The 26884-nt window shown below is 38.5% G+C and overlaps 1 protein-coding gene across 1 annotated transcript in view; it reads right to left on the minus strand.

The window, feature by feature from the left end:
- The window catches only part of nr6a1a (nuclear receptor subfamily 6, group A, member 1a), a 118359-nt gene that overhangs the window by 84957 nt on the left and 6518 nt on the right, over window positions 1-26884 (minus strand). The window contains exon 2 of the mRNA XM_084729309.1: window positions 6442-6489. Within this exon, the coding sequence (XP_084585435.1) occupies window positions 6442-6489 (48 nt within the window). The remainder of the gene's footprint in view (window positions 1-6441; window positions 6490-26884) is intronic.

Below are 26884 nucleotides of genomic sequence, written 5' to 3' on the forward strand. Positions count from 1 at the left end.
ACATTTTTTAAAATTAAATTCTCCAAATCTGTGAGCACCATAGACAAGATTCCATTCACCTCTGCCATATCAGTTTGGAGAATCTCAGCGTGTAATAAATCTGAATAAATAAAACCAAAATTATCTAGTCTCTGATTTCAGCATCTCAAATGTAACAATTTTTGAAAAAACAATTTTGGCATTTCACTACCCAAACAACTAGTCTATTGATAGGCAGATTAATGGACAATGAAATCATTAGTTGCAGCCCTAATATGCACCCTACTTCACAACTGACAATTTTTCAAAGTGTACTATAGAGTTTTAGGAATTGAAATGTGTGTCAAATCAGACAGTTAGTGGTTTCAACTCATTTCAGTGCATTATAAAAAACTCTAATCTTGAAAAGTCACATTACCAAACAACAGTAACATATCTGTGACCAGAATTCAGACGATATTTAGTGTGATGATTTCAAATATATCTCGACTAATAATGTAGTTTTGAGGCCAATACTGCTAAAATTACAAGTTTTACTCTTGATGTGTTTTATTTAATACCGGCCTTGTGTATGCTGATGATGGAGGATCATAGATTCAGTGTTGGCATTTTAGCTGACAGGTAGGGGGCAGTTCAGCATGTTGCTTAAAGCAGTTTTCCCACCATGACACAGATGTTAGATTCCATGACTTTCCTCTGATTTTCCATCACTAGACATGACAGTTTCCATGACCTCAAAATTGTATTCTCCTCTTGTTTATTAAGGTTGTCTGCTTTCCACTCCAATTGGGCTGAAATTCAACTGCAACAAATGTGTGAAACAAGCTGGAAAATCCTATCAGCCATGTTCCATGAAGCTACTGTTCTTTGCACATTCTGATATCCACTAACCTAAAATCCCCAAACCTTTGCGTGTCTACGGCAAACTCCAGGATATTCCAGGAATTCCAAGGCCAGAGGGAACCCTGTCAAGGACACTGTTAAACGCAGACAGGCTGCTGTGGGAGTTGCACCCGGGACTTTAGTAATTACAGGACACTCACCCAAATGTACTTTAACTAAAATGCAACACAGAGGTGAAACATGCTAAATTCTTCCTCAGTTCAAATCAACCCATTCAAATATACACGCTTTTAAAAAGTGAGGCGATCTGTGCCCACGATTCTTGGAAAGTTAATCAGCCTCGTAACCCCATTTCACTATGTAATTGGAGGAGATATAGACATGTGGAAATAATCTCGCAGTAATTGCCCTGGAAGGTTAACATGCTGGGAAATTTCAAACACATATGTGTTTCAGATCTGTCTAGAAAATGCCATTTTTTTTCCTGTATTTATAGTCGTAAGGTGGCAGAGGAGACAATGAGAAGCAGCCCGGAACACCTCTTGTCTTTTAACTGTTAATACAGAGCAAACAAAGAGTATTTCTATACACACACACACACACACACACACACACACACACACACACACACACACACACTTTACCTCCAGTGCTGGTCTTAAAGGCAGAAATCTTAAAGGGATAGTTTGGATTACTTGAAGTGGAGTTGTTTTAAGTAATGTACCACCCTTATACAAACTAAATATAATTCTTCTTGCTCAACCAAACTCCACTGGCGAAATTTTACCACACAGGACACAAGAGTTGCTGGATGACCCTGCCTTGATCTGTTAGTTTGCTTGTATTACTGTGTGACTTTGGTGTTTTAAAAGATTAGTTGAGAAGTCACACAATAACACAAACTAACCAATCGAGGCAGCAGTAGACCAGCAACTCCTGTGTTCTGTTGAGTACAGTTACCTCTTGTTGAACAATAAAAAGTGATATTTGGCCTATATGATAGAAGTTTCCCATCATCAAAGCTGCCTGACAGCAAGATAAAGTGATGAAAATATTCTAAATGTATCATACACTTACACTGAAACTGATGTTTTTTAGGTGTCTAAAATAAATGTTGCTGCTGACCCTGTCCACAGCTTCCTACACCAGTCCTCCTGCTGCTTCTATTAACTGGAGGTGTGCTGACCTCCATCTACTGTAGGTAATACACTGACTACGGATAAGTACCTCATACAACCACAGTTCAAAAATACTTAACTGTCCCTTTAAGATATAAAATGAGTCGAGTATAATTACTGTGTAACACAAAACTATTACTTTGACACCATCTTTGAGTGATTTTCAGGATAAATTATTGTGTCCATTTGTACACTGATAGTATAAACCAGTTATATAAAATATGGCAACCAATATTTTCATTATTATTTTCACTTTTTAAAATAAATTCTTATCTGTTTTGTCTTATTTAGTGTTTCTCTCAGAAATGTATTCTAGTCATGGTAAAAAAACCTCTCTGAAACAACCTGAAATTCTATAAAATTAAGCTCCTTAGAGTCTGCAGCTTCTTAAAGCTCTGGGATACATTACTGACTTGAAATGAGGGATTAATCTACAAATAAATAAGTGAATGACTTAATGAAATGTCAGCGCAGGTTTGCTGCAGCTTTGAGTAAAGTCGTATATCTACAGAGGCCCGTGTGCACGCTGGATGGATACTGTTTGCTACATATATTAGGGCCACACAAAAGTCTGCTTGTTTATCCCTGTGGAGTTGGGCTTTGTCATCACACACTGTGAAGTTATAGGCACTGACACTGGGAACAGCGTGACCCACTTCTCCCTGACCTGGAAACACTCCGCAGGCTGACCCCAAGTCTAACGCCAGCGCGAGTTGCATCAAGCGAGAAAAAAGGGACGGTGAATCAAATCTAGGCTAATCATGAATTATTAAAGGCTAAAATGATAAGAAAGCACGGAGGTCAGCAGCAGCAGCAAACACTCTGCAGCACTCACACCATGTTCCGAGTGCAAAAGGCTGGGGCACCCATGGGAGAAGGAAAGGAAAATCAAGTGAAAGAAAAAAGGCTACTAGTAGCCTTTCATTCTTCATCCGCTTATCTATACATTCACTTCAGTCAACACACAGCCCTTAGGCTAACACTGAAATCCACTTTAAAGGAGGAAAAAGATCAGCTCAAAGGAACAAAGAGAGGGATCTGAAGCAGCGTCAAGTGTTTGACTGCTCTGCTGTGCAGTGTGCAGGAAAATGAAAACCTGGTGATCTTGAATGACTTTTGGACACAGGCATATGAAGTTAGCCCAGTTATGTGAGGACAAAGGAAAGGCATGTGCTGGGCTCCAGCCAAGTAGTTCCATATGGGTGTTGAGTTCACTGGGTCCAGGTGGCACGTGGGAGCATACATCACATTGAGGTCCGGCATGGACCTGCTGCCCCCTTATGGCCTGGAATGTGCAGTGCAGCAGGAGGCCTGGAGGTAGGTTTCATGACTGATGAACGACCAATGAAACAAGATTATCCTTCAAAAATCATAATTACATCAAAATCAAGTCCTTTCCTGGTGCATCACATGCCTCTGTTAACTAGACACCATCATCCACAATCATTATCTATTTGGACATCAAATGTAAAGACTGTAGAGCATATATAATATTTATTATTTACATGTTCATGCTACATTTCTGGTTCAAGTTTACTGCAAACAACTGAAGATTACATACATGTAGGTGCAGTGAGTGAAACCACTCAGGGCAAAGTTGAGGAGAGAAAGTCCCGTCCCCAGCTGGTAATGATTAACCACGGAACAGAGGCAGTCACCAAAGGACCCTGATAACCCTGCTGAAGACCCACTCCACTGCTATTGGTCAGCTGTGTAGCTGGACTAAATGGAACGGGGGGGGTCGGGGACAGAGCCAGGTCAGTTCAGAGGTGACCAGAGGAGGAGCCACAGACTCAAAACATGCTCTGATAAGTAAGTAACAAAATAGATTTTAATATTAGAGTTATGGCCTGTTTGCTTCAAGAGACCTGATTTAATTGAATTTTAAAGAAAAACAAAACAAAAACACAAGTCTAAACAATGAATTAGGTCTTATTAGGGATATTTTTAGGCTATGCTGCAAAAATCTAATAGAATATGATACACTGATTAAACTACCAAACAGTAGGGATGGGTGATACAGACAATCTAATATCATGATTAATGTTGTAAGCATAACTACACTGTGAAAGGGACACTGGTCAAATTAATTTATCTTTTCTCCTAAACTTACCATAAAAATACTAGTTTTATTTATTCTAATTAATTAAACTTTAAACAGTCAACTCATTAAATTAAGTTCATAAAGAAACATGATCAGCATATTAGCACACTTCCCAGCATGCATTGTGTGAGAGTTAAACTTTCATGAGACCCTGTTTTTTATTGTTTGAAGAAAGCACACATGATGCGTATTATTTATGAGTGTACAAGAGTATTGAGACTGAATTCAGTCTGTATATCCTTATACTCTTTGGAAGCTGTCTCACATATTGTCTTTATGTAGCAGCTGGCTGTTCTTTCTGTGACATGAAGAACTGAAGTAAAAGGAAATCAAATTTGTTCATGATGTTTATAACTGTGACTAAAGAGATGTTGGTTCAACTTAATATCTTAAGTTTACTGAACATAATTTCTGAAGTACAACTGAATTAATATCAAGTTTATTTGACTAAAAAAAATGTTTTCAATCATTACAAAATTACCTCACCTTTTCAAATTCAGTCAACTTTTAAGGGAGCCCAGACACTAACTTTTTAAATTTAAACAAATAATTGGTATTTACAGTGCATTGGTTGCAAAATATTAGCACAACAAGATTTGTGATGAATAATCATTAAAGTGGATATAATGACTTAGTGGGTAAATCACTTTACTGTAATGCAGCCTTTAAAACCAGGAAAACACAACATTTATATCACTATACAACCATATCAAAAATCTAAAGCCATATCTAATTTCATATTACAATAAAGATAATATTGATATATTGCTCAGGCCTACAATGAATTACATATTGTTTGAGATATTGGAAAGAGAAATAATTGATACAAATGTATGTGTGGGTCGATAAGTGTGTAGCTACAGCTTTTATGGACTCCTGCATTTTACCACCACCTCAAACAGCTACATCTGTGCCCAGGACACTGCACTCTCACAGGTTTATAACCCTATGAACCACAGATCAATGCCCAATAAATGACCATCTGCAGCTTCGTGAAGATGATGACGTATGCTCTAAGTTTGGGCGGAAGGCTTCAGATTTAATAAAACTAAACTTTCTGATTTGAGATATGTGCATTAGGACTTCAGCTACGGGGCTAGTGTTGAAAACAGCTGTTGCTAACTCAGCTATTTGGCCCCTGACCTGGGTTTTTTGGTCACTGAATGGGGGTCTCTGAATTCCCACCCCTGTCAGAGCATTTACAAGCCTGAGGAGCCCTGCTGCAGCCTCCCTTGACCCCAGCATCACCCTTGCCCAGTGCATGCACCGAGGCATCCTGGGAGGAGAATAGGGCCAACAGAGAGAGAGAGTGGCCGCGGCCGCGAGCCCACCTCGTCAAGTTTACAACCCAATCAGGCCCGGCCTCATAAATCCACGCCTCCTCCCGCAGCACGCAACAATGCCGGCCATTCACTGTGTGCGCAGGTTTAATAGTTCCTCTCCAGCTTCCTTCCACTTCTTAGCAACCCCCCCTCCGTCCCCCTTTCTCCTCTCACAGGTTTATAGAGGGGGCGATGAGAAAGCCCAGGCCGGAGGAGAGCTGCACACAATCAGGTCAGCGCAGAGTCACGGCGAGGTCAGCACTTTCTGAACTGTGTCCGACCTCTGACCCCCCCGTGGTGCCACCTGGCACTGCGATGGCAGCCAGGGGAGTCCCGGGTGAACTTCGCCTGAACCTGGACCTTAACATTGGACCAGTGGCTCACCCCTGGCCCTTTGCTCCTAGTTTCCTCTGGGCCAACACTCACACATTACTGACAGTTTCACATCTCACATTTGATCCACGAGGATGATGCCATGAAGTTATGTTCCAACACATCTACACACACACACACACACACACACACAATGGAACTCAATAAAAAAAGAAACATGTTTTTCTTTTCTTGAAGCAAAAAAACAAGAATTATCTCCATAAATCTAATATATCTATAATAGATTTATTCCACACACAAGCTGTTGTTCCTACTTACTTTTTCAGAGTCTGATGAGGTGTACTAAAGAACCTACTCGGTTATTATTGAGTTTATACTCCCCTCTTGTGGATTTGCCAGGAAATTATAAGCAATGCAATAAATTTACAGCCCTCTGCCTCTACCTCTCTTTACCACTAGATGGAGCTGCTGTCTAATGATTTGGTTTAATACCAGAGAGCAAACTGACCCACACTGTAGCATAAACAGACATACATACATTTTTGAGTGTAATGTAGTAAAAAAAAACGAACAAAAAAAAAACAGGCAATTGAATGACTTATTAGACAGTGAATAACATTTACTCTGCTAGAAAATACACTGACTAGGCTGAAGAGAAAATAACGCGCATTTGAGAGCTCACCCATGCTGTCGTTCTGTTCAGACTCCAGTGGATGGTCACTGAAGAAGCCTGGAGAAAAGGCACACAGAGGAAAGTTAGCTCTGAGATGTTTTTCACAGAGGTTTACATACTAGTAATGAAATGAAGGATAATATGATAAAATGATGTAATAGTAATATCTGATTTGACAGATCATGTCAAAGCATTTAATTTGAATTCTTAGGCAAAATTCTCCATAAAAGTGAAAGCATGTTTATGAAGCTTTTGAATAGAAAAAAAAAATCAATGAACATTTGAAAAGTCAATACTGTTTGTTTTTGTTATAATAGTCAGATCTGGTTCAGTCAGAGCTATGAAATATCTTTTTTCACTACATCTCAGCCTTTATTCCCCTCAGATGGGTATAAACTACAGGTTACATGAACAACTTCTTAAAATACAAAAATGTGAAATTATCTGTGATTTTATTGGTGTCAGCCACGAGAAGCTGGTAATTATCGCTCATCATACTCGCAGAAAAAAAAAACATATTGTGCATTAAGGAGCAACACAAGCAGTATGATTAACCACAAAATGCAATACTAACAGTTATTTTTGATCAAATAGTTCCAAGAAGTAAAGGAAAGTTTTTTGGATATAATGAAACGTTTAACGTAAACGTTTGAATATTATTTAAATTATTTACTTGAATTGGAATAAAAACCACATTGGAGGGCAGCACTTGTACACAGAAATTACTATTTTAGTGCTTTATTTTAATAGAGCGGGGTGATTTGGCTCATAAATAATCATCTCGATATTGTTCAGCTACACCATGATATATGATAGATATACTGATGTACACATTTCTCTAAAATAATACACATCAAGTTCTCTAATAGTGCAAACTAGAGCCCAACCAATGTATCAGTCAGTGATATTATTGGCCCGATATTAGCCAACCACAGCTATATCTGCATATATTGGTATTATATACAGTATATTGGCCTCCATGAAAACTTGCTTTCATTTGTTACCTTTATGGCAGCATATTTAACCCTTTTTTGTATCTATAGGTATTTGTAATTATTTAAAAAATATATGTCCAGCCACATTTATTACAACACAAATCTGATAGAGAAGATCTTGGTACAGTCTGTGTGCATGGACAGCTTTATAATGAGGAATCACACCACCAGGGTGGAGGCAAAAAATATGGGCAACTCTCAGTTAATATCATCAAGGGAGTCTGGAATTTCCCCAAGGCTCATCTTATCTGTACCTCCGAACACCCAGAACCTCCCCACATAAAGCATGCAGGGTGTGAAGGGCTCCGAGGCCTCTCAGGTCAATAAACATTTCAACGCATCAACTCGACATTCCTTCATATCCACACATTTATACAAAAGTATTGACAGAACAACTTCACAATATATATCAGATACCTGCTGGGATTTGAACAGAGCAGTGATGGATTGAAGATTTTGAGTTCTGAAGTCAAGAGAAATGTAACCTCCTAGTCTGCAGCTTTTCCTATTAAACTTGACAACATGTTGTACCTCACACAGCACAGGGAACTCATGTTGTGGAAAGCAGAGCTCCCACTGAGAGCAACACATCGTATCTGCCTGCTGGAGACACACAATCATCCCGTCAGCCTCTCCACAGATGAAACGCTTCAGTCAACAATCAAAGTTCACCTCTTGGTATCAGCAGTGATATGAAGTGATGTCTCTGCACTGTTCATGTTCTGCATTAATCACTTTATCATGAAAACTCAAACTGAGAGATTAGAAATCAAAGACAGAGGGCAGATTGTACTGCTGAAGAATTTATCTTTCAACTGCCTGAGCCTGGCGAATATTGTTTTTTTTTTTAATGACCATTTTTTTAAATTGGTTTTATAATTTTATCCTGCATGGTGGCAGAAACATACAATTATACAATCATCCCCTTGCAACTTCACAAGTAAAAAGGGAAATATGTGGTTGCAATCACTGACTCATATAATCACATTCACATTAATATGACATCTCATAATTGTACAGTATGCTCATTGACATTTGAAGAAGAGCTGCTGGCTGTCTCCCTCAGTCATCTAACCCTCATTATGTTCGTCAACAGATAAAGTCTCAGAGTACAAGAAGAAGAAGGGACATGAATAAAGACACTGGGTTTTCCCTGCCTATGTGACTCTCAGGTGGGCCACCTTTGCATTATTGTATGACATCAGCATTTTTTGACCCACCTGTTGGTACCTGTTCGCTCACAAAGGAAAGTTCTTTTCTTCATAATTTTGCCTTGTATTTTATCAAAAAAGAAAAGCAGACAGATCTGCAACTGAGGGTCTTTTATTTTTGACACAAAAAACCGACAGCAGGGGGTCAAAAGGGCCCCACAGCTCACTTTTGTTCCAGGTGCCCATTAGACAGTTGATCATAAGAACTGAAACGCTGTTCTGTGCAGGCTGTCTCTGGTCCGTCTCCTCTATTTGTGTGTGTGTGTGTGTGTGTGTGTGTGTGTGTGTGTGTGTGTGTGTGTGTGGGGGGGGGGGGGGGGGGGGGGGGAAATACTGATATGCCCAGCGTCTGTTGACGTGAGATTTTATTATCAGCTTTTGGGTTATATACCTCTTCTATTTGCTCTGACTGCTGTGATATAGCATGTTGTAGTTACTGCCCTTCAATTTTTCTATTTATTTTACAATACAACAGCCATCCAGCCACAGCCTGTTCACCCTGCTCATCCTGCACCCAGGAGATGCAAAAGTATCCACTGCAGTAGGATCTAACTTCTTTCTTTCTATGAAAAAGAAAGTGCTGACAACAAGGTCTGTGTGTTATCTTCAGTAACTGTGTCATGATTTCTGGAAAGAGACACTGGTTTGGAAGTTTCCAAATGTATTTTTTGGTGCTTTGAGTGCCATTTAGTCCCATTATATTGGAAAGAAGGCAGATATCACTTCAGCTGATATGTCCACAAATCACACCAAAAAAATCTATATGGATAAACAGCACTACAGGCCAGGGGAGAAATATGTATCTTTGATTTTGGGGTGAACTGTCCCTTTAAGACTGTCCTCACATGAAAAACTACAGCATTAATGACCTGTGTATACATCATCCTGACAGATGAACCTTTGTGTCTTTGCGAATAATGAGTGCTGTCAAGTAGAGGAGGAAGGAGCATTTTGTTATCCAGGCATGAAAAAAGGAGCTCGGTGTGGATAGTTGAGGCTAGGGCTGCACGCTTAACTGAAATTTAATCAACATCACAAGAAGGCTTTCTGCAATTTTCAAATCGCAGGAGGTGCAATATTTGTTAAAGGCAAAATGTGTCAAAAAACTTTGAAATGAATGAATGTGGTGAGTCAGAGATGTCCTGTCCTACACATCAGATTCTAGATTCAGGCTTAAAGAAAAGCTTTGTTCAGTACAGATTCCTGCAAAATACATCACACCATAGTCATTTTAACATGTTTTTCAATCAAAATAACAATAATGATGTAAAAATTATCATTACCTCTAACATCGCAAATCATATCGCAATTGCAATATCAGTCAAAATAATGGCAATTAGATATTTTTTCACAATAGTTGAGGCTTACAAACTCTGCTGGTATTGACCATCACATCTAATTGAACACTCAGTGCTGCCTTCTTTTTTTAAAAAAGTCTAAACCGTAATGTTGTGCTGATTTTAGGTTTAGGGCTTTTCATAGACAGTCAGTGTAATAGTCATCGTCTGTACAGTAACGAGTGCATCATTAAATCAGAGAGGTGGACCACACTGACAGGACCAAATCTGATTTTTCATACAGAGCCTGATGTATCATCTGACTGTCATACGGGTCGAACCATAACCTCAGGACAATCTGTTTGTTCATATTGGTTACCCTCATGCTGTCTGAGCTTGATTTTATACCCACTTTTCCCCCCCATCAGCAGCGTGGCCATCTGTGCAGCCGTCATCTGGAGACACGGCGTCCGCGTCTCACTTACAGAGCACCCGGCGAGCTCCATCACTCACATCCAGACGGGTGCAGAGTGTGGGCTGTCGGTGCCTCAGATCCCCCTATCTGTGTCAGTGTACCACCCTGCTATCAACAGCTGTAGACCCCTGACCCGACACACGCCAGCTGCCCCCCCCCCACCTCGCCTCCTCCACCCCTGCCCCACAGTCAACAGCAGCATATGTTCTCCCCGGAGCATACACCAACACACACGTGCCTCAGTCGCCCTCCCCTCAACACACACACTTATATTGATGTGTAACACACAAACACGCATGCAGACGAGTGTCTGTGAGCACACCCTCACCACCACCACCCTCCTCTCCATGATACTGAAACTCATCTTTCAAATGAGATTTACAATAAGATCTAAAGTGAACAGATCCATTTAGGAATAATGTGTTCTATTTTCTTTCACTGGAGCACAAACAGGCAAAAAATGTAATCTTGACTCAGTCATTTTAACTAACTAAAATTTAGATATTTCATATTTGTATGAATTTTGTCACTAAACTGCTTTACAGCTACCATTTGTCCTGTGTTCAACATAACTTTATTTTTAAATTCCCTGGTCAGGTAAGGGTCAGAAATCTACTTGCCCAAAGTCAAATTTTACTTGCCCCTGCACAATCTCTATTATTCATTGACAGTTATGAAATAAAAACAGAGATTTAAGTTTATTGTCATGTGTAATCTAGTGCTTCAGTGTCTATAAAATGTCAGAAAATACTGCAAAATGTCCATCCCATTTCAGTCCACAGTGATGTCTTTAAATGTCTTACTTTGTCAGTCTAAGATCCAAAAATAGCCTATTCAGTTTAATATGATGAAAAACAGAGAAAAGCAGGAAATCTCCATATCTGACAAGCTGAAAACAGAATTTTCTGTCAATTTTGTCAAATCTGTTTATTAGTTTTTTTTTTGTTTTTGTTTTTTTTTTACCACTTGCACAGTTGGGCAAGTGAGCTGCCATGTTTACATGCCCAACATGCAAAGTGGGCAGGCCGAATTGTTGAGCCCTGATGCCAATGTCAGTTTAGAACAGCGATCCTCAAAATGGGGTCAGCTTATACAAAATACTTAATGGTTTAACAAATGATATCCTAATTTTTAAATCTAAAACAGCAGATTTATAGATCACCTTCTGATCTAATGAAACTGAAACTCTTAAAATCTTTGCTCCTGCTAGTTAAGCATGTGTCATCTGCTACCAATCAGAGATCAGTATAAGCAGTGTATTGTCAAACACTTTGTCCTAAAAAGTGAAGACTTTCCAATTTCAGTGGACAGACTTTCCTCTTTAACCCCTTGCCACAAAGTGATGCAATGTCAACAAATACACTTACAAAACAGAAAACCTCCGCTCCTCAACTCCAGAACTTGCCAGGGAATCGTCACATTTTTAAGTTTTCTTCAGTGTTAAACTAATTCAATGATAGTTGTCTGTACAAACATGGAAACACTGCAAACAGCAACTGCTAACGGCTAATTTGGCTATTTTTAATTATGCTAATTTGCCAAAGCATAAGTATAAGTATTTTGTGTTTTTTGTGTGCTATTACTTTGAATGAAATGTATTAAAAGGAAAATAAACAAAAAAAAAATATGTATAATGACAATTTACAATAACATAAAAGTAAAATACAAAGTCATAGCAGGTGGTCAGTCTGCTGCTTATCATGTCACAATTTCATGTTCCTAAAATACCTGATCGATCACTCTGGGATTTCCAGTTCACATTACGTACTTGAAGGAGTGGCTCAGAGAGCTCTTTCAGTTTGACAAAATTAAAGATTATTCTTATCTAGAGACTATGTGAAGAAGGAGCAGATTATTGATTTCCACCTGAGCATTACCAAACCCCCAGGTAGGGTGACAAAGGCACTACAGACTGAGTCTGAGGAATAGAGTAGTACTGTGGGTAGAGTTACACTGAACAGTACAGAAACCATCCATGTAACAAACCTGTCAAAAGTTTGCATGGACACACACACACACACACACACACACACACACACACACACACACACACACACACACAAACACAAACACACACACCTGTGTGAGACTTTTTCCATAGTGCTTAATGTTCACCATGTTCACCATCTTAGTTTACTATTCGAGTATGCATCTTTTTTGCTGATTAACTCTAAGCAGAAAGTACAGGTGAAGGAATATCATGAATTAAATATTTCAGTCTGGATCAAAGTGTAGGCTGACTGACACTGCAAAACCTGGAGCCATGATGTTACACTGACTGATGAAAGTAGGATTTTATTTGTAAAAATTCAAAAGCGACCCAGCATTTTGCTGAACTGACCCTTTATATTCCTGGCAGTCACCAGTAAACCCCATTCCCATAAACAATGAAAACTATTTTTAAGACTTTAAGGACCAGTGTGTAAGATTTAGTGACACCTTGCAAATGGCGAACACCTCGTGTCACCCTCCGTTTCAAAGCATGTGGGACAGGGGTCTGCAACCTGTGGCTCCGGACCCATAGGTTAAATTTTCATTTGTTTCTTAGATTTCCTTATACCTTAGCTTATGGAGACTCAAGACTAGAGGACAAAGCACTGAGCCATGGACGTAGGCTATGAGACACATTTAAGCCGACAAAATATCAAAACTTTTCTTCAATTTGGTGTTTCGAATACACATTTTCATAATTGTAGAATCTAAGAATCACTCAACGATGATCAGTGTTTCCTCTATCCTGGTCCTCAGAGCTCATGATGAGCTGATCATGTGAATCAGGTGTGTTTGAGCAGAAACATCTAAAACATGCAGGGTAGCGAGTTCTGAGGACCAGGATAGAGGAAACACTGATGATAAATGAAAATTAAAAGGAACATTCATTCCATTCATTTCCATATAATGTTTTGTCAAAGACACAGAGAGCCACTGGAGAGGAACCAAAGAGCCACGGGCTGCGGACTCACATTCTAAATATTAATGAGTAATCAAAAAACAACAATTCTTATTTTCAGGGGATTATACACTAATTAAATAATATCTATGAATATTATATAATACATATCTACTATATTCTGAAAATAACTCCCTCTAAATAACACACACCAGACCTTTGAAATTCATCACTGTGAACATTATGTGTGACTTTTCACTGAAAACCTGATGTTCACTGAAACAGATTACCCAACTCAAGTAACTTTAACATCTCCAGAAATGTTCACTGTGTGTGCTATCAGGTTATATTGCATTTGCTTATATTATAATTAGGGATGTCCCGATCTGATCACGTGGCTGATCATGTGATTTTCAAATGATTGGAATCGGGTGGAAATTATCGGATTTAACCTTACAAAACAACAAGCATGGCCATGTTCACGTTTTAAATTCATCCTGAGGTACAAAGAGATTTTCAAATGGAATGACAATGGCTTAGTTTTAATTTTAATAAGTTGCACAACATCAATATTCATTGTTGCACAGATGGAATTCAGACAACATAATAGTAGTGAGCCGGTAGTTAGTAGGCTAATGCAGGGCAAACGTGTCACCTCAGGACAGCAAAAAGTTTGGAGGTATTTTAAACTGGACAGCGAAGGCAGTGCAACAGCCACTTGTAATGTGTGCAAATTGGACATTTCACGGTGGTGGAAATGTGGATGTGTTCTCTTTTTTCTTCTTCTTATTAATACATTGCTGAAGTATCAGATCGGTACTCAGTATCAACAGATACTCAAAATCAAATGACTCGGACTCAGGCAAAAAAATGTGATCGGCACATCCCTAATTATAATGCATTGGTTATATTGTTTGTATTTTCTCTTAAACTCATTACTGTAATATTGTTCTATTGTTTCATTGTTATTTTTTTCTATTTTGTTAGACTTGTACTTGAGCTAGGCAACAGAATTTTACTATACATTGTACAACATATGATTGTGTGTATGTGACAAAAAGACTTGATTTTTAGATTTTTACTGAAGTCATTAGACAGGTTGGCTACCTGGATGGTAGAAAACACATCTAATAATGTCAAACACTGCAGCATGGTTTGGTGAATGATCAATTTACTACTAAAATGATCAGATAAACAGAAGGCTGGAGGACACACTGTGAGGATACTAGTCCATCAGTCCTCCCACACATCATTTTCTGATGTCCTCTCTGCTGCTCTCTGGTCAGATCTTAATAGGAGCATTTCTGGGCTCAGGATTAAACCTTGTTTCAGTCTGCACTCTGAGGCTGCAGTGTTGGCTAATAATGGACCAGCACTAGAGAAGAATGGAGCTCTCCAGTGTGTGGTCTCTGTTGCTAATCCTCATGACAGTTTATTGACCATTATAGCCTGAGGCTGAGAAGGCTTCCAGCAGCAGCCAATACCGCCGGAGCCTGCTCCGCTGTGGCCCATTGTGTGTTGACAAAGAAAGGCTGCATCTTTAACCTTTCACCTCTAAAACCTCCACAACCTCCGGCGCAATCAGCTCCCCATCAAAATAACACACCACCTCTTGTCCCCTTGGTCTCCCTCCTTGTGGATGGAGACATGCACGCTCAATATGGTATTTACCACAGTGGCTCAGTACTGTATCAGCGGCTCGGTACACGCAGCTGGGAGCTCTTAGTGCTGCTGTGATTGAAGCAGTGATTCAAACATGTTCGTCTGCCGCAGGCTCACTACCCGTGGAAGCAGCAGCTCAACAAATATTTGGAAATATCTTATGCTGCGGGTCCTCTAATGGCTGCTCCCCACACTATTGTCTCAAATATCACTCACATTAAAAGGATGTTTGGAGTCAAGAGCTGAAACAACTTGATAATCAACTCATCGTTTCAGACAGTTTTCAAGCAAAAATGTCAAACATTTACTGATTCCATTTTCTTAAATGTGAAGATTTGAGGCTTTTCTTCACCATACATGATAATAAACTCAATCTCTTTGGGTTTGGGGCCATTAGTTAGAAAGAACAAGCAATCTGAATATGTTTCCTTGGACTCTGATGGGCACTTTTTACTATTTTCAGAGAAAATCATCTGCAGATGAATCCAAAATGGTAGGAATAATTATTTGCGGCCCTATTTGGGTCATGTTTGCTGATTTAAAGACGTCTGAGGCTATTTCAGACAGCGTTACATAGCCTTGCATGACTTTGTGGACCTTTTACTAAATTAAAAAAATATTTTTGTAATTATGTAAATGTTTTTGATGTGAGGATAAGGACAAGAATTAGTACACCCAAAGAACTGAGCTGCAGTTTGAGCACTTTGACTTCACTTTCAGTATTTGGACTTCATTCTCAACATTTCGACTTTATTCTCTGCAGTTCAACTTAAGTCTTGCACAGAATTAAGTGTAAATGCAGAGAATTAATTTTCTGCATTTCAAAGTGATTCTCCACATTTAAACTTTATTTTCAGCAATATATAACCAATGACTAAAATTCTTTCTGCCATAGTGGGGATCAAATGATCTGGGATCCACTATGTTTTCAGTCTTGACACAACACTGTGGTCAACATATAGGCCCACCTCACACTGTGCTGTATATCACAATACAGAATTCACATTCCTCACTAGAAAGTACCATATGGCTGAACTTGTTAGTGCAAGAGGCCACAGCATCTCCCACCCTGTGAAATCCTCAACCCAAAGCCATTAGCAGTGCCCAGGAATCCCTCCCTAACTTTCATGCAGCCCTTGTATCAGTCCATCACTGTCCTCGCTTCTCTGTCCCAGATGGCTGGGGTTCCGCATGGCCAGCGGAGGGCAACGCCAGCCTGATATCTGAGCAGGCTGGCCTCTACCTGCCAGCCTGGCCGGCCCTGGGCCAGCCCAGCTCTCATCTCAGCACTACGAAGCACACAGTCACCATCAGTCACACGTCTCGCTGCAGGCCTGCCTCCAAACACAGCACGGGACAGACAGAGGGGGGAAACGATGACAGAGACGTAGAGAGAGCAGTCAGCGAGTTAGGTTAGAGGCTGAATTCAGATGCCAGAGTAACCTGGCTAGTGGCCGTGCCACCATTGAAGCCTGAGTGAGGTCACACTGCTTCTTTGAACCTCTAATACCCCCACTGAGTCTCCCTGTCACCATGAATAAACCCATTAACAGGATATTCTGCCCCTCTTTCACAGTAGGATCAGCTAATAGAGACACGAAATAACTCTTTCATTCACTCTTCCATTTTATCATTAAAGGAGCATTCTCATGTGTAAATGAATCATTTTTAAAGCCACTTCAAGTTTGTTCAAAAAATTGGCACCCTAACTCCCAAAAAACTGTCTGCTCACATCACTGCTGTTTCAATCTCAGAGCTCTGGGTTTGATAACACTTGAGTCAGAATTCTGAGTTTAACATCAGAGTCATCAGATAACTTTATTCTTGAGTACAACCTTTAGTTAGATACTGATTTTATTCTCAGCATTTTAGTTCTGAGTTTAAAGTCAGAATTCTGAGATTACTTCATTCTCAAAATTGTGACTTTAAATTTAGAACTCTTACTGACTTCATTCTGAATTTAAAGTCTGACTTTATTCTCAGTTATTCTGACCTAAGTTTAAGACGGAATTCTGAGAACAAAGGCAGTATTCTGAAATTAAACTCTGACTATTCTCAGATGAATTTGTTCTCATAATTCTGACATTAAATTCAGAATTCTGACTTAAAGTGAGACTTTACGTCAGAATTCTTAAAGCTGGACTGACTTTAAATACTACTTATTGTATTTTACTGTATTTAAGGGTTTTACATACCAGCATTTTGATTTCAATATTACAGTGAGCTCTTTTAATTTTTGTTGTATAAAAAGTATTGTTTACTCGATTAACTGATAAATGTTGCTTTTGCTGTTTCTGATTTATAAAATCCAACAAGTAATGATTCATCTAACATTCGAGGGTGAACAGAACATGATGCATTTTATATTTCCATCAGTGTGAATGAGCAATTGGGCTGCATGATTTGGTAAAAAAATAAAAAATAATAAATAATAATAATACATTAAAAAAACAGTTGTATTGTGATACAGTAAGTGCAAATGATTGCATTACAATTTCCATGTTCACTGAAACAAAAAACTATTAAAATCATGATGATGTTATATTTATTGAGGTCTGAACCAAACAAACATGTTTTCTTTCATCTGGAGAAAAGGATTTTTAGGTCAGGTCATCTCTGCAGCTCTACAGTACCATATTATAATGTTTTCTCACACATTTTTTTTATTATATTATATTGTATTATAATATGAGACTAAATATTGTTCTAGATTTTGAATATTGTTTTATTGTGATATGTGTTAAGTGTTGTCTGTTCCTAGTTTTAAAGGTTTAATTTTTTTTAAAGGTTGAATGAATTTTGAATGTTGAATGTTTTAAAGTGATGGAATTATCTGAACTTACCAGACTGTTCTAGCTGTTCTATTATTTGACTTTAGCCACTTAGTCATTATAGTCACATTACTGATGGTTATCAACAATCTAATTTCCTTAATATTTTGTGAAAGCATCATTAGTCATCCCTACAATATTGTTGAAATATTGATATTGAGGTCAAAAATATTGTAATTCTGATTTTGTCATTTTGTCTCATTTTATCACCTCAGCCACTTCCACCCCTTAGAGTACACGTCTTTAATAATTATTAATATCGACCAATATGAAACTTCATTACTGTGATAGGTTTTTCAGCTATATCACCCAGGTCTAGTTGCAATTGTGATTAATTGTGCAGCCCTAATGAGCAATAGGAGTCTACAAAGAGCTCTGTCTGTCTGCCTATAGAAGCTTTCCACTTCAGAAAATAACATCTGTCACAGTCTGTCATTAAATTCCCTCTATATGACTGACTGATGCAGTGAGGACGGCACAGATGGGAAATGTTTAAGATTACACTTGAACAATACAGTTGTGGGTTGTGTGACGTCAGCTCCTCACTCAGTCAACCATTCAATCAATCAATCAATCAATCAGCCATCTCCACTGTAAGATGGATGAGAGGAAGCAGCAGCCACAGATAGATCTTTGTTTTCAGGACAGAGTGAATCGTGGGCTTGCTGAGAGGTCAGAGCAGAGAGGGCTGTTTTACCCCTTGGGCACCACTCGATCCATCCCCCCCTGCAGCAGAGACACCCAAGCATGACAGTAAGGAGTCTCAGTTTGCCTCAGACAGCCTTGAAGGAGCAGATGGGGTTAGAACCAAGTGGAGAGTGGAGACGCTGCCACTGTTGGACGACCACCTGGCTGCTGCTGGATCACTCTATCTAGCTGGCTGTTATCAAAGCCTTATTGTTCCTTCATGGCAGGTTAATGTGGCTTCCAGTGGGTGTGAATGCACTGCTGAATCAGAGAGGGGTGCTACCTTACACCTGGCCCCACAGGTAATCCTGAATCAAACACTGTAGACTCCTCTTCAACAGGACAAACAGTCTGGCTCCTGATTAGCGTTCTGAGAGCCTCTCAGTGCTCTGTGCTGTATATTGCATATGACAGATTGTAAAGGAACTCAAGTGTTGGCTTCACATGCTGCTCCGCGGGCATCCCTTTGACCTCTACACCTGACCCTTGACCTCGGTGTGTAACACAGCACAGCACAATGTCTACTCTGTCCTCCCCGCTGCTCCTCCCTGACAAAGCACACAGCACCACAGCGTTTGCCTCACAGCACCACTCAAGTTCACGGAGCGCGCTCTGAGCTCTCAGTCTCACATTCTGACCAGCAGAGGCCCCACACGGCCTGGTCACCTGACTGACTACCTGGAGGTGACGGAGGGAAGATTTTCCCATGTAGGAAAGAAAAGAAGGGTTTTAAACTTTTCTGAAACTTTGTTAATGCCACTATTGGAAAATAATCTTCATCACCAGAACCAAAAACCCAAGGGACACACCATTTTTAGGTATGGAAGAGACCACCTGAAAAACTTCATGAGGCCTTTGTCAGAATTATTAGAATAAAGTCAGCAATCTGATTTTTTTTCTCAAAATTATGACTTATTCTCAAAATTATGTCTTTAAATTCAAAATGATGACTTTATTTTCAGCATTATGCCTTTAATCTCAGAATTATGACTTTATTCTCAGAGTAATGATATTAAACTCTGAATTGAACTCAAATATATTCCATGATGTCAGCTCTGCTGAAATCCTTCATTACAAACATGTTGCTCAGATGTTGCTCTTTTTAATACAAAGAACTTTATCTCTTAATTAAAGAATAGTTAAGAATTTCGTGAAATGCACTTTTTGTTTTTTATTTTTTGTTCTTTGATATCAATCTCATGTATCTGGGTTAAGTACAGAGCTGGAGTCAGGACACTGTTGGCCTGGGAGGAAACAGATAGCCTGGCTCTGACAAAGACAAAGGAAATGCCTCTAAAGCTCACTGATGCGTGTTTGATTAATCCATACACACAGAGAAATTAAACAGACAATTTGTGGTTTTAAATGGAATAAAGGGACAAAGCATTTTCTCTTTGGACAGAGCCAGACTAGCTTGTTTATGCTCAGCCACAACCTCACTCAGCTTCATACTGAACACACATACAGGAGACTAATACTGATCTTCTGCATCTCACTCTCAAAAATAAAGGGTGTAAAGGTATTTCCAAAAATGAAGTACTGAAGTATCAGTATAAAGATACAGAGTGAGTCAAACTGTACAGTTAAAAGTTAAAAAAGAGAAGAAACCCAAAAAGTGATAAACTGACATAAAAGAAAATTTTACTTGTTCTGGCAATACAGAGCTTTGGATAAAAAAAGCCACAATGAGCAAAAATATTATTATAAATATTGGTAAAATATGTATAAAACAATGCACATGATTAACCACTGATGGATATGTGAGTTAAACTGGTCACCCACTTAACCCCTCTATTCTTTAATGCTACAGTGCTGACCACAATGCAGCCTTTAAGATCAAACAAAGGGCTGAAGAGCGTGTTTTACAGCCTCTGACACGTCTTCACAGCACAGTCATCAGTGTATGTTATGTTAAACTAATGAATGTTTGTCTTTATCTGTGCTAATCCTGGCGGGCCGGGCGATCGGCCGGAGGGTCACGCTGTGGTCAGAGGGGCGGGGACTCCGTCACCGCCGCTTGACACGCTCAAAGGAGCAACTTCCCTTTCATCATACCAGGGGTCAGAGTTTTACTACCTCACAGAGCCACAGAGCGTACTGCACTGTGCAAACTCAGGACCACAGCAGCCATCTGATAATAATCATCTTACAAAAGCCTGTGGAGTCACCATGTTCCTTATACATGCATGCATTTCGTTTCTTGTTGATCTCAGTTCAGACTACCAGGGTCCTCTGATCAGATCTGATGCGGGCACTTCAGAGTAAAACACGGACATCAAATACTGGAAACTGACTCAATTGGTTCTGCTTCTTTCAATAATGTGGGCAACAACAATTAATCCTGAATCTAAGCTGCCTTATACCTTATATTATAACACCTAACCTCCTGAAGATTGAGGATTCTGTGTAATATCTAACTATAGGTCATTTTTAAATGTAGTTAACATTTAAATGTAATTTGTTAAGACTTGCACTTTTATGTTTTGACAGCAACCTGAAATCTCTATTCTTATACTACTCCTTAGCTTAGAGCATCTCTCTCTCTCTCTCTGGAAAAAAGAAATAAAAGTAAATGTCTCCAGTTGACAATGTGGCACGAGCCCCATAATGAATGCCATGAATTTCAAATAAATAATCACTGCAATATAGTATAAGTATCTGAACCAGAATTCTTTGTTTTTGAATCCAGTTTCCTTGATGATCATATATTGCACCATGTACTAATGAAATAAGACCAAACATGCCGATCAACTTCAAACTTCAACTTTCCAGGCATAAGGAATAAATTAGGATTTTTTTAGTTTGCATTTCAAGAACAAAGTCAAAATGTTGTGAAATAACTTGAAATGTCAAGAATAAGGTTGAAGTGTTGAGAATAAAGTTGAAATCTTAAAAATCACAATAAAGCCAAGTGAAAAATCCAAATTGGTGAACCAGAACCAAATATCAATTTTTGGAAAAAGGAAAAATGTGTGAGAAAACATCATTATAATGAGGTATTATAGAGCTGCAGAGATGACCTGAACTAAAAATCCTCTTCTCCAGATGAAAGAAAACATGTTTGTTTGGTTCAGACCTCAATAAATATCATATCATCATAATTTTAATTGTTTGTTTTTCAGTGAACATGAAAATTTATTCTCGAAATGCGACAGTTCCTTCATGCTAGGACCTGACAATCTTCCACAGAAAACTTTATTAATTGTTGACAAAAATGTTTTTATCATCTGTGTGAGGCTCCTCTACTTCTGCTGGGGTCAATCAAACAACATCCTCAAAAACTGGGCCATTTAGTTTGAAAGTTGGTATATTTAAATATACTTCATTTTATATGTTTTAATATTCTCAGCACTACATTCAACTTTAATACTCTGGTAGCTGACTAATTCAATTGCCAGAAAATACATTTTACCAGATCAAAAACTGTAGCTCCTGTGATCTGAATATTGTACTTGGCCACATTGTAATACCAATAATATTTTGATTATTTGTTTCACCATAATTGTAAAATGAATATCTTTATCTATTCTCTCACATTTTACAGGCTGAACAATTAATAGACAAACTGGAAAAAGAGCAAGAGATTTATCGATAATGGAAAGAACTGGTAGACAGTCTTGATGGACACACACACACACACACACACAGTGGGGTGTGTAATCAGGGAATGTTTGCTCATAACTGTGTGTGTTTGTGTGTGTGTTAAGGTAATGAGAACAGTAAGTGTTTAGCAGATTCCTGTTAAGAGAGTCAATGTGCACAGCTCTGTGTGTCTTTTCTGTTGACTGTGAAATGGCTCTGGTGCCTGGTGATCGCCGTCGTCTGTAAATCAGTGATGATGGCTGCGCTCCCACAGCCAATCATCTTCACCGGTTACCAATCCTCTCAGCGTGGAAGCACCTTTGCATTCAAAAATCACTGTCTTCTCTCACTCAAATGTCCACATAAGTGACACTGACACCTAATCGTTATGAGCCTGTCCTCCCCTCTAAAATGGAAATAGCGTTTTTGAACTGAAACTGCTCAGCTGCTCTTTTATAACCCCCATGACAACTGCATCCTCCAGCACTGCAGTTTCACAGGAAAGCCATCCCTGCTCTACATACCAAGTTCAGTGTTTTACAGCTGCCTGTAAACTCATCCTCCACCCAAATTCAAACTCAAATTGAAGACATTTATGGCCTCTGGCTGTGCTACGTGTTGAATATCACAGAGGCCTGACAAAAGCGTGGCTCACAGGTCACCAGTGTCACTGTACCAACTGTCCCCTATACTTACTGTAATCTGTTCCCCTGCAAAATATGCTTTGTGGCAGCGTGACGCCTCCTCCCCCGGGCTCCCCTGCAGCTCATTAGCAGCTGTTAGAGCCTCAGGTTGTGCCAGGATCGAGCGAGCAAACATCTCAGTGAGAGAGAGAGCAGCCTCAGTGCCAGGCCTGCCTGTAGCTCATGGATCAAGTGGAGGCTGTAAATACTTTCCTGGGTTACGTGGAGGTCAGCAGAGAGCGGGCCATTAATGCTTCAAGAGCAACATCCCGCTGACCCTGGTCACCGTTCCCATAGCGCTCACCGCCACCTCCCCCACGTGTCCGTCACAGTCACACAACAACAAAATCACAAACACAGCCTCGGGGCCACGGCTCTGAGCTCAGGCTGATGGAGGAGGACACACGTTTGTGAACTTACAAGTCTACTTAATTAAAAAAATATATGAACTTAAATATTTCAATCAAATATTAACTGATTTGATCAATTCTAAAATGAGAACAGCTTGGTAACAACTTAAGTATCAAAGTCATAAGCATAAAATACAGTAAAATAAGCATTAAAAGTTACTTGACAGTCTATCACTGCAGCCACATCCAAGTTTTATTCTGTTTGCCTAAATTTCAAGTTTAAATTTAAATGTTTCTCTCTGTCACAACATCTCATGTTGTGATTTTATTTAATACCCAATCCAGCTGAGTCAAATGAAATAATCATACAATCAACTGACAGACAGAATCTGCACAATTTTTCATGACTGATTAATACAGAAGAGGATTAGGGCCACGTGAAAAAATATATGTAAATTCTGACTTTAACTCAGATTCTGACTTTCTTCCCAGAATTCTGAATTTAAACTCAGAACTCTGTGTTAATTTTACCTTTAAACTCAAATTCAGACTTTATTCACAGTATTCTGACTTCAAAATTCTGACATTAAACTCTGAATTCTTACTTAATTCTGACTTTAAAGTCAAAATTCTGATTTACTTCTGACTTTAAAACTCAAATTCTGCCTTTACACTCAGAACTGAGTTAAATCTTAGAATTCTGACTTTATTGTTGGAATTCTGCCTTTAAACTCAGACCGTCACTTAATACTGACTTTAAACTCAAAGTTTGATTTTCTGACTCAAAATTCTGACTTCTTCATGTGGCCATAAACCTCATCTGTAGATCAACCATTTGAGTCACCTTTCAAGCAAAAATGCCAAAAATGCTGTGGGTCAGGATCTTAAATGGGAGCATTATCTGCTTTTCTATTTTATATCATTATAAACTAACATATTGGGGTGTTGGACATTTGAAGATATCACCTTGAATTCTGGGAAACCGTGATTTTTCACTGTTTTCTAACATTTTATAGATCACACTATTAATCAAGAATATTGATGATTGATGAGAATAGTTTTCAAATCATGAAACTCCAGATCAAACTGCATGTGTTCAGTCACAGTGTATCCCTTTTTTTTAAAAAAAAATCACATGAAGCTTTTTCGGTTCATGATGCAAAAACGACAGTCATTTCTTTAGATAATGTTTGTAATGATGAATATCTCTGTTTAAAACTGCAGCCCAGTGATCATTTGAAGCTAATACACAAACTTTATCTACTGTGCACTCGGGATTGTGCTGAAAGGTAGAAGATAGAAAAGTAACAGGGAGAAGCTGAACACTGAGTTTGGACTTTGAAGTTGTACATTTCTGGTGTTATCTGGGGGCTTAGAAGCTGCAGCTAGAATTAAAAACCTTCTCAAACTCAGTGGTTTTCACTTCCAGATTTTTTTCAGCCAGATGCAGTAGAAAACTGAGACTTTGAACTGATCTGAAGCCTGCATTGAATTGATTTTCCTTTTCTTCATTTTGAACAGGCAGTACAAAAAGGTATGCTAAGAACTTATATATAAGATACTAAATGTTTTTGATGAAGAATAGACTGGTCAGAACTAAAGCAGGGTATTGAAGGTCAATACTTTCTTGGTCCTGACCAAAATGCAAAGCTCCTGAAGTGTCATGTTAGAGGCTGTTTGTATGTTAATATGGCAGTTTGACACTGCAGTGTGATGTGACTGTTTGAATGTTGTCCTGATAAGATAAGAGAGGAGAACGATCTGAACCTGTGGTGTTGGGTTGTTGTCTTGCTGCTGTTGCATCACCATCTGGCCCTTTTCATTCTGACCACACATTTGTGGGTTGCCTGGAAACAGCAGCATCAGGATGAAGGACAATGAGCCTGTGGACCTCTCAGAGAGGAGAGGACAGAAGACCTTCCTCAGCAACACTGGCTTCATTCCTCACACAGTCCTCCTCATCATCAATGATCCCATTATTTACCCATCAGCTTCGTTTGTCTTTGAATGCCTCCTTTGTTCCATCTAACATCTACATCAGTCAATTAGTTCTCCTGTGAAGATGGAGAACATGAGGAGAATTTCTAGTATTGACATTTAAAGACCATGTTGTCCTCTCACTGAGCCATTACTCACATGGCAAATTTTAAATAAATTGTCTGACAATGAACCTGAGATCAACTACAAGCAACCAATCAGCACAAAGTTCAGTCTAGAAGTCGTGACTTTTGAACAAGGACAAACATGAGTTATAAGTACATATAAGTATCATGTCTGAATGTATTAAAAACATGTTACATTTCATAAATCGTTATGACAGTGAATGTGACCATCTATTTTAGTTTTTTATTTCATTTCTATCACATGAAAACATTGTAATCCTCCAACAAGGCATTGTATTAAAATGGATAGTGATGTGTATTAACATTATCAGTTTACTGCTTCCCTCTTGTGCATGTTTTTATGCATGTGAGTGCCTTAGATAATAGGGCTTACTGCTGAAGGCCCCTGACAACTTATTTAATTCATTCTTTTTTGTTTATTTATTTGTTCATCCATATTCTAGGGCTGCAACAAGTACTTGATTATTAATCAATTCTTAAATTAACTATTTTGATAATCAATTAATTAGCTTGAGTATTTTTTTTCTTTTCAAAAGCAGTCAAAATCAGCTTCAATGAATATTTTCTGCTTTCTTTCCTCCTCTCTGACAGTAAACTGAATATCTTTGGGTTGTGGACAAAACAAGACATTTGAGGACGTCATCTTAGACTTTGGGGACATTTCTAACATTTTATGGACCAAAAAACTAATTGATTAATCAAGAAAATAACAGACAATGAAAACAATCATTAGTTACAGGCCTACTATTTTCTTTACATAGTTTAAGCTGTGTACCGTCTAAATGTTATCTATCACTTCAGATGGGTCTAAACACTGACTTGACAAAGCTGTATTAACAAAAATGCATCACTTACTTTTTAAAACAAAAGAGCACGTGTGCTTTAGACATGAAATTTGTGAAGTGATGAAAAATGATGCAAAAAGACGAGACAAACTTCAAAACAGAAAATGTTTCATCCCAGAGACCATCAGCAGTTGTGCTATCTTCTTCTTCAACACTGTCATTTCTCAATATTACAGGTGTAAATTTATATAATATTAAAAATACTTTTTCTTTTCCCTTTTCCTTCTTCCTTTTGTTTGAGTGATTAATCCACTAGTTTAATGATGTAAATATGTTTCCCTCCTTCACAGTGATGGATTCTGCAGCCTGTGGGTGTGTTGGTTGGCAGGGATGAGTAAGAAGATTTCTATAAGTCAACAGACTTGATGAATATTGTTTCTTTGTATTTAGGGGTCACATGTGCATCTTTTCTATCTTCTACTCAAAACTTGAGCACAATCACAATCTATTTACAAAAGAAAATAGACTTTTTTGTTTTAATGTCAGGACAGCTAAATCATAAAATATTATGTTGAAATTCATGTGTGCATTTTTACAAAGGCCTGTGTGTGTTTGTTTTTTGTTTGTTTTTTTTAATGCATGTGGTGTTTAGAGGAAAGGGAACAAAACAAATGGTTAATTTTTATCTGAACTGAAGGAATAATTCATTATACAAAGCATTTTTGCTAAAATTCCATACATATAGAATTCTGTTAAGAACAAAGTGTCTTTAAATGCAGCAACATCTTCAAATGTTTTTATAGTTAGTGTCTTATGAAGCTATTATTTATTTTTTTGTAAATGTGTAAGCATTTAAGTACATTTCTATTTTCAGTTCTATTCATGTTAGTATTTCACATAT

Source organism: Lutjanus erythropterus, chromosome 10 (assembly GCF_056507025.1).
Source record: "Lutjanus erythropterus isolate fLutEry1 chromosome 10, fLutEry1.hap2, whole genome shotgun sequence".
Lineage (NCBI taxonomy): Eukaryota > Metazoa > Chordata > Actinopteri > Lutjaniformes > Lutjanidae > Lutjanus > Lutjanus erythropterus.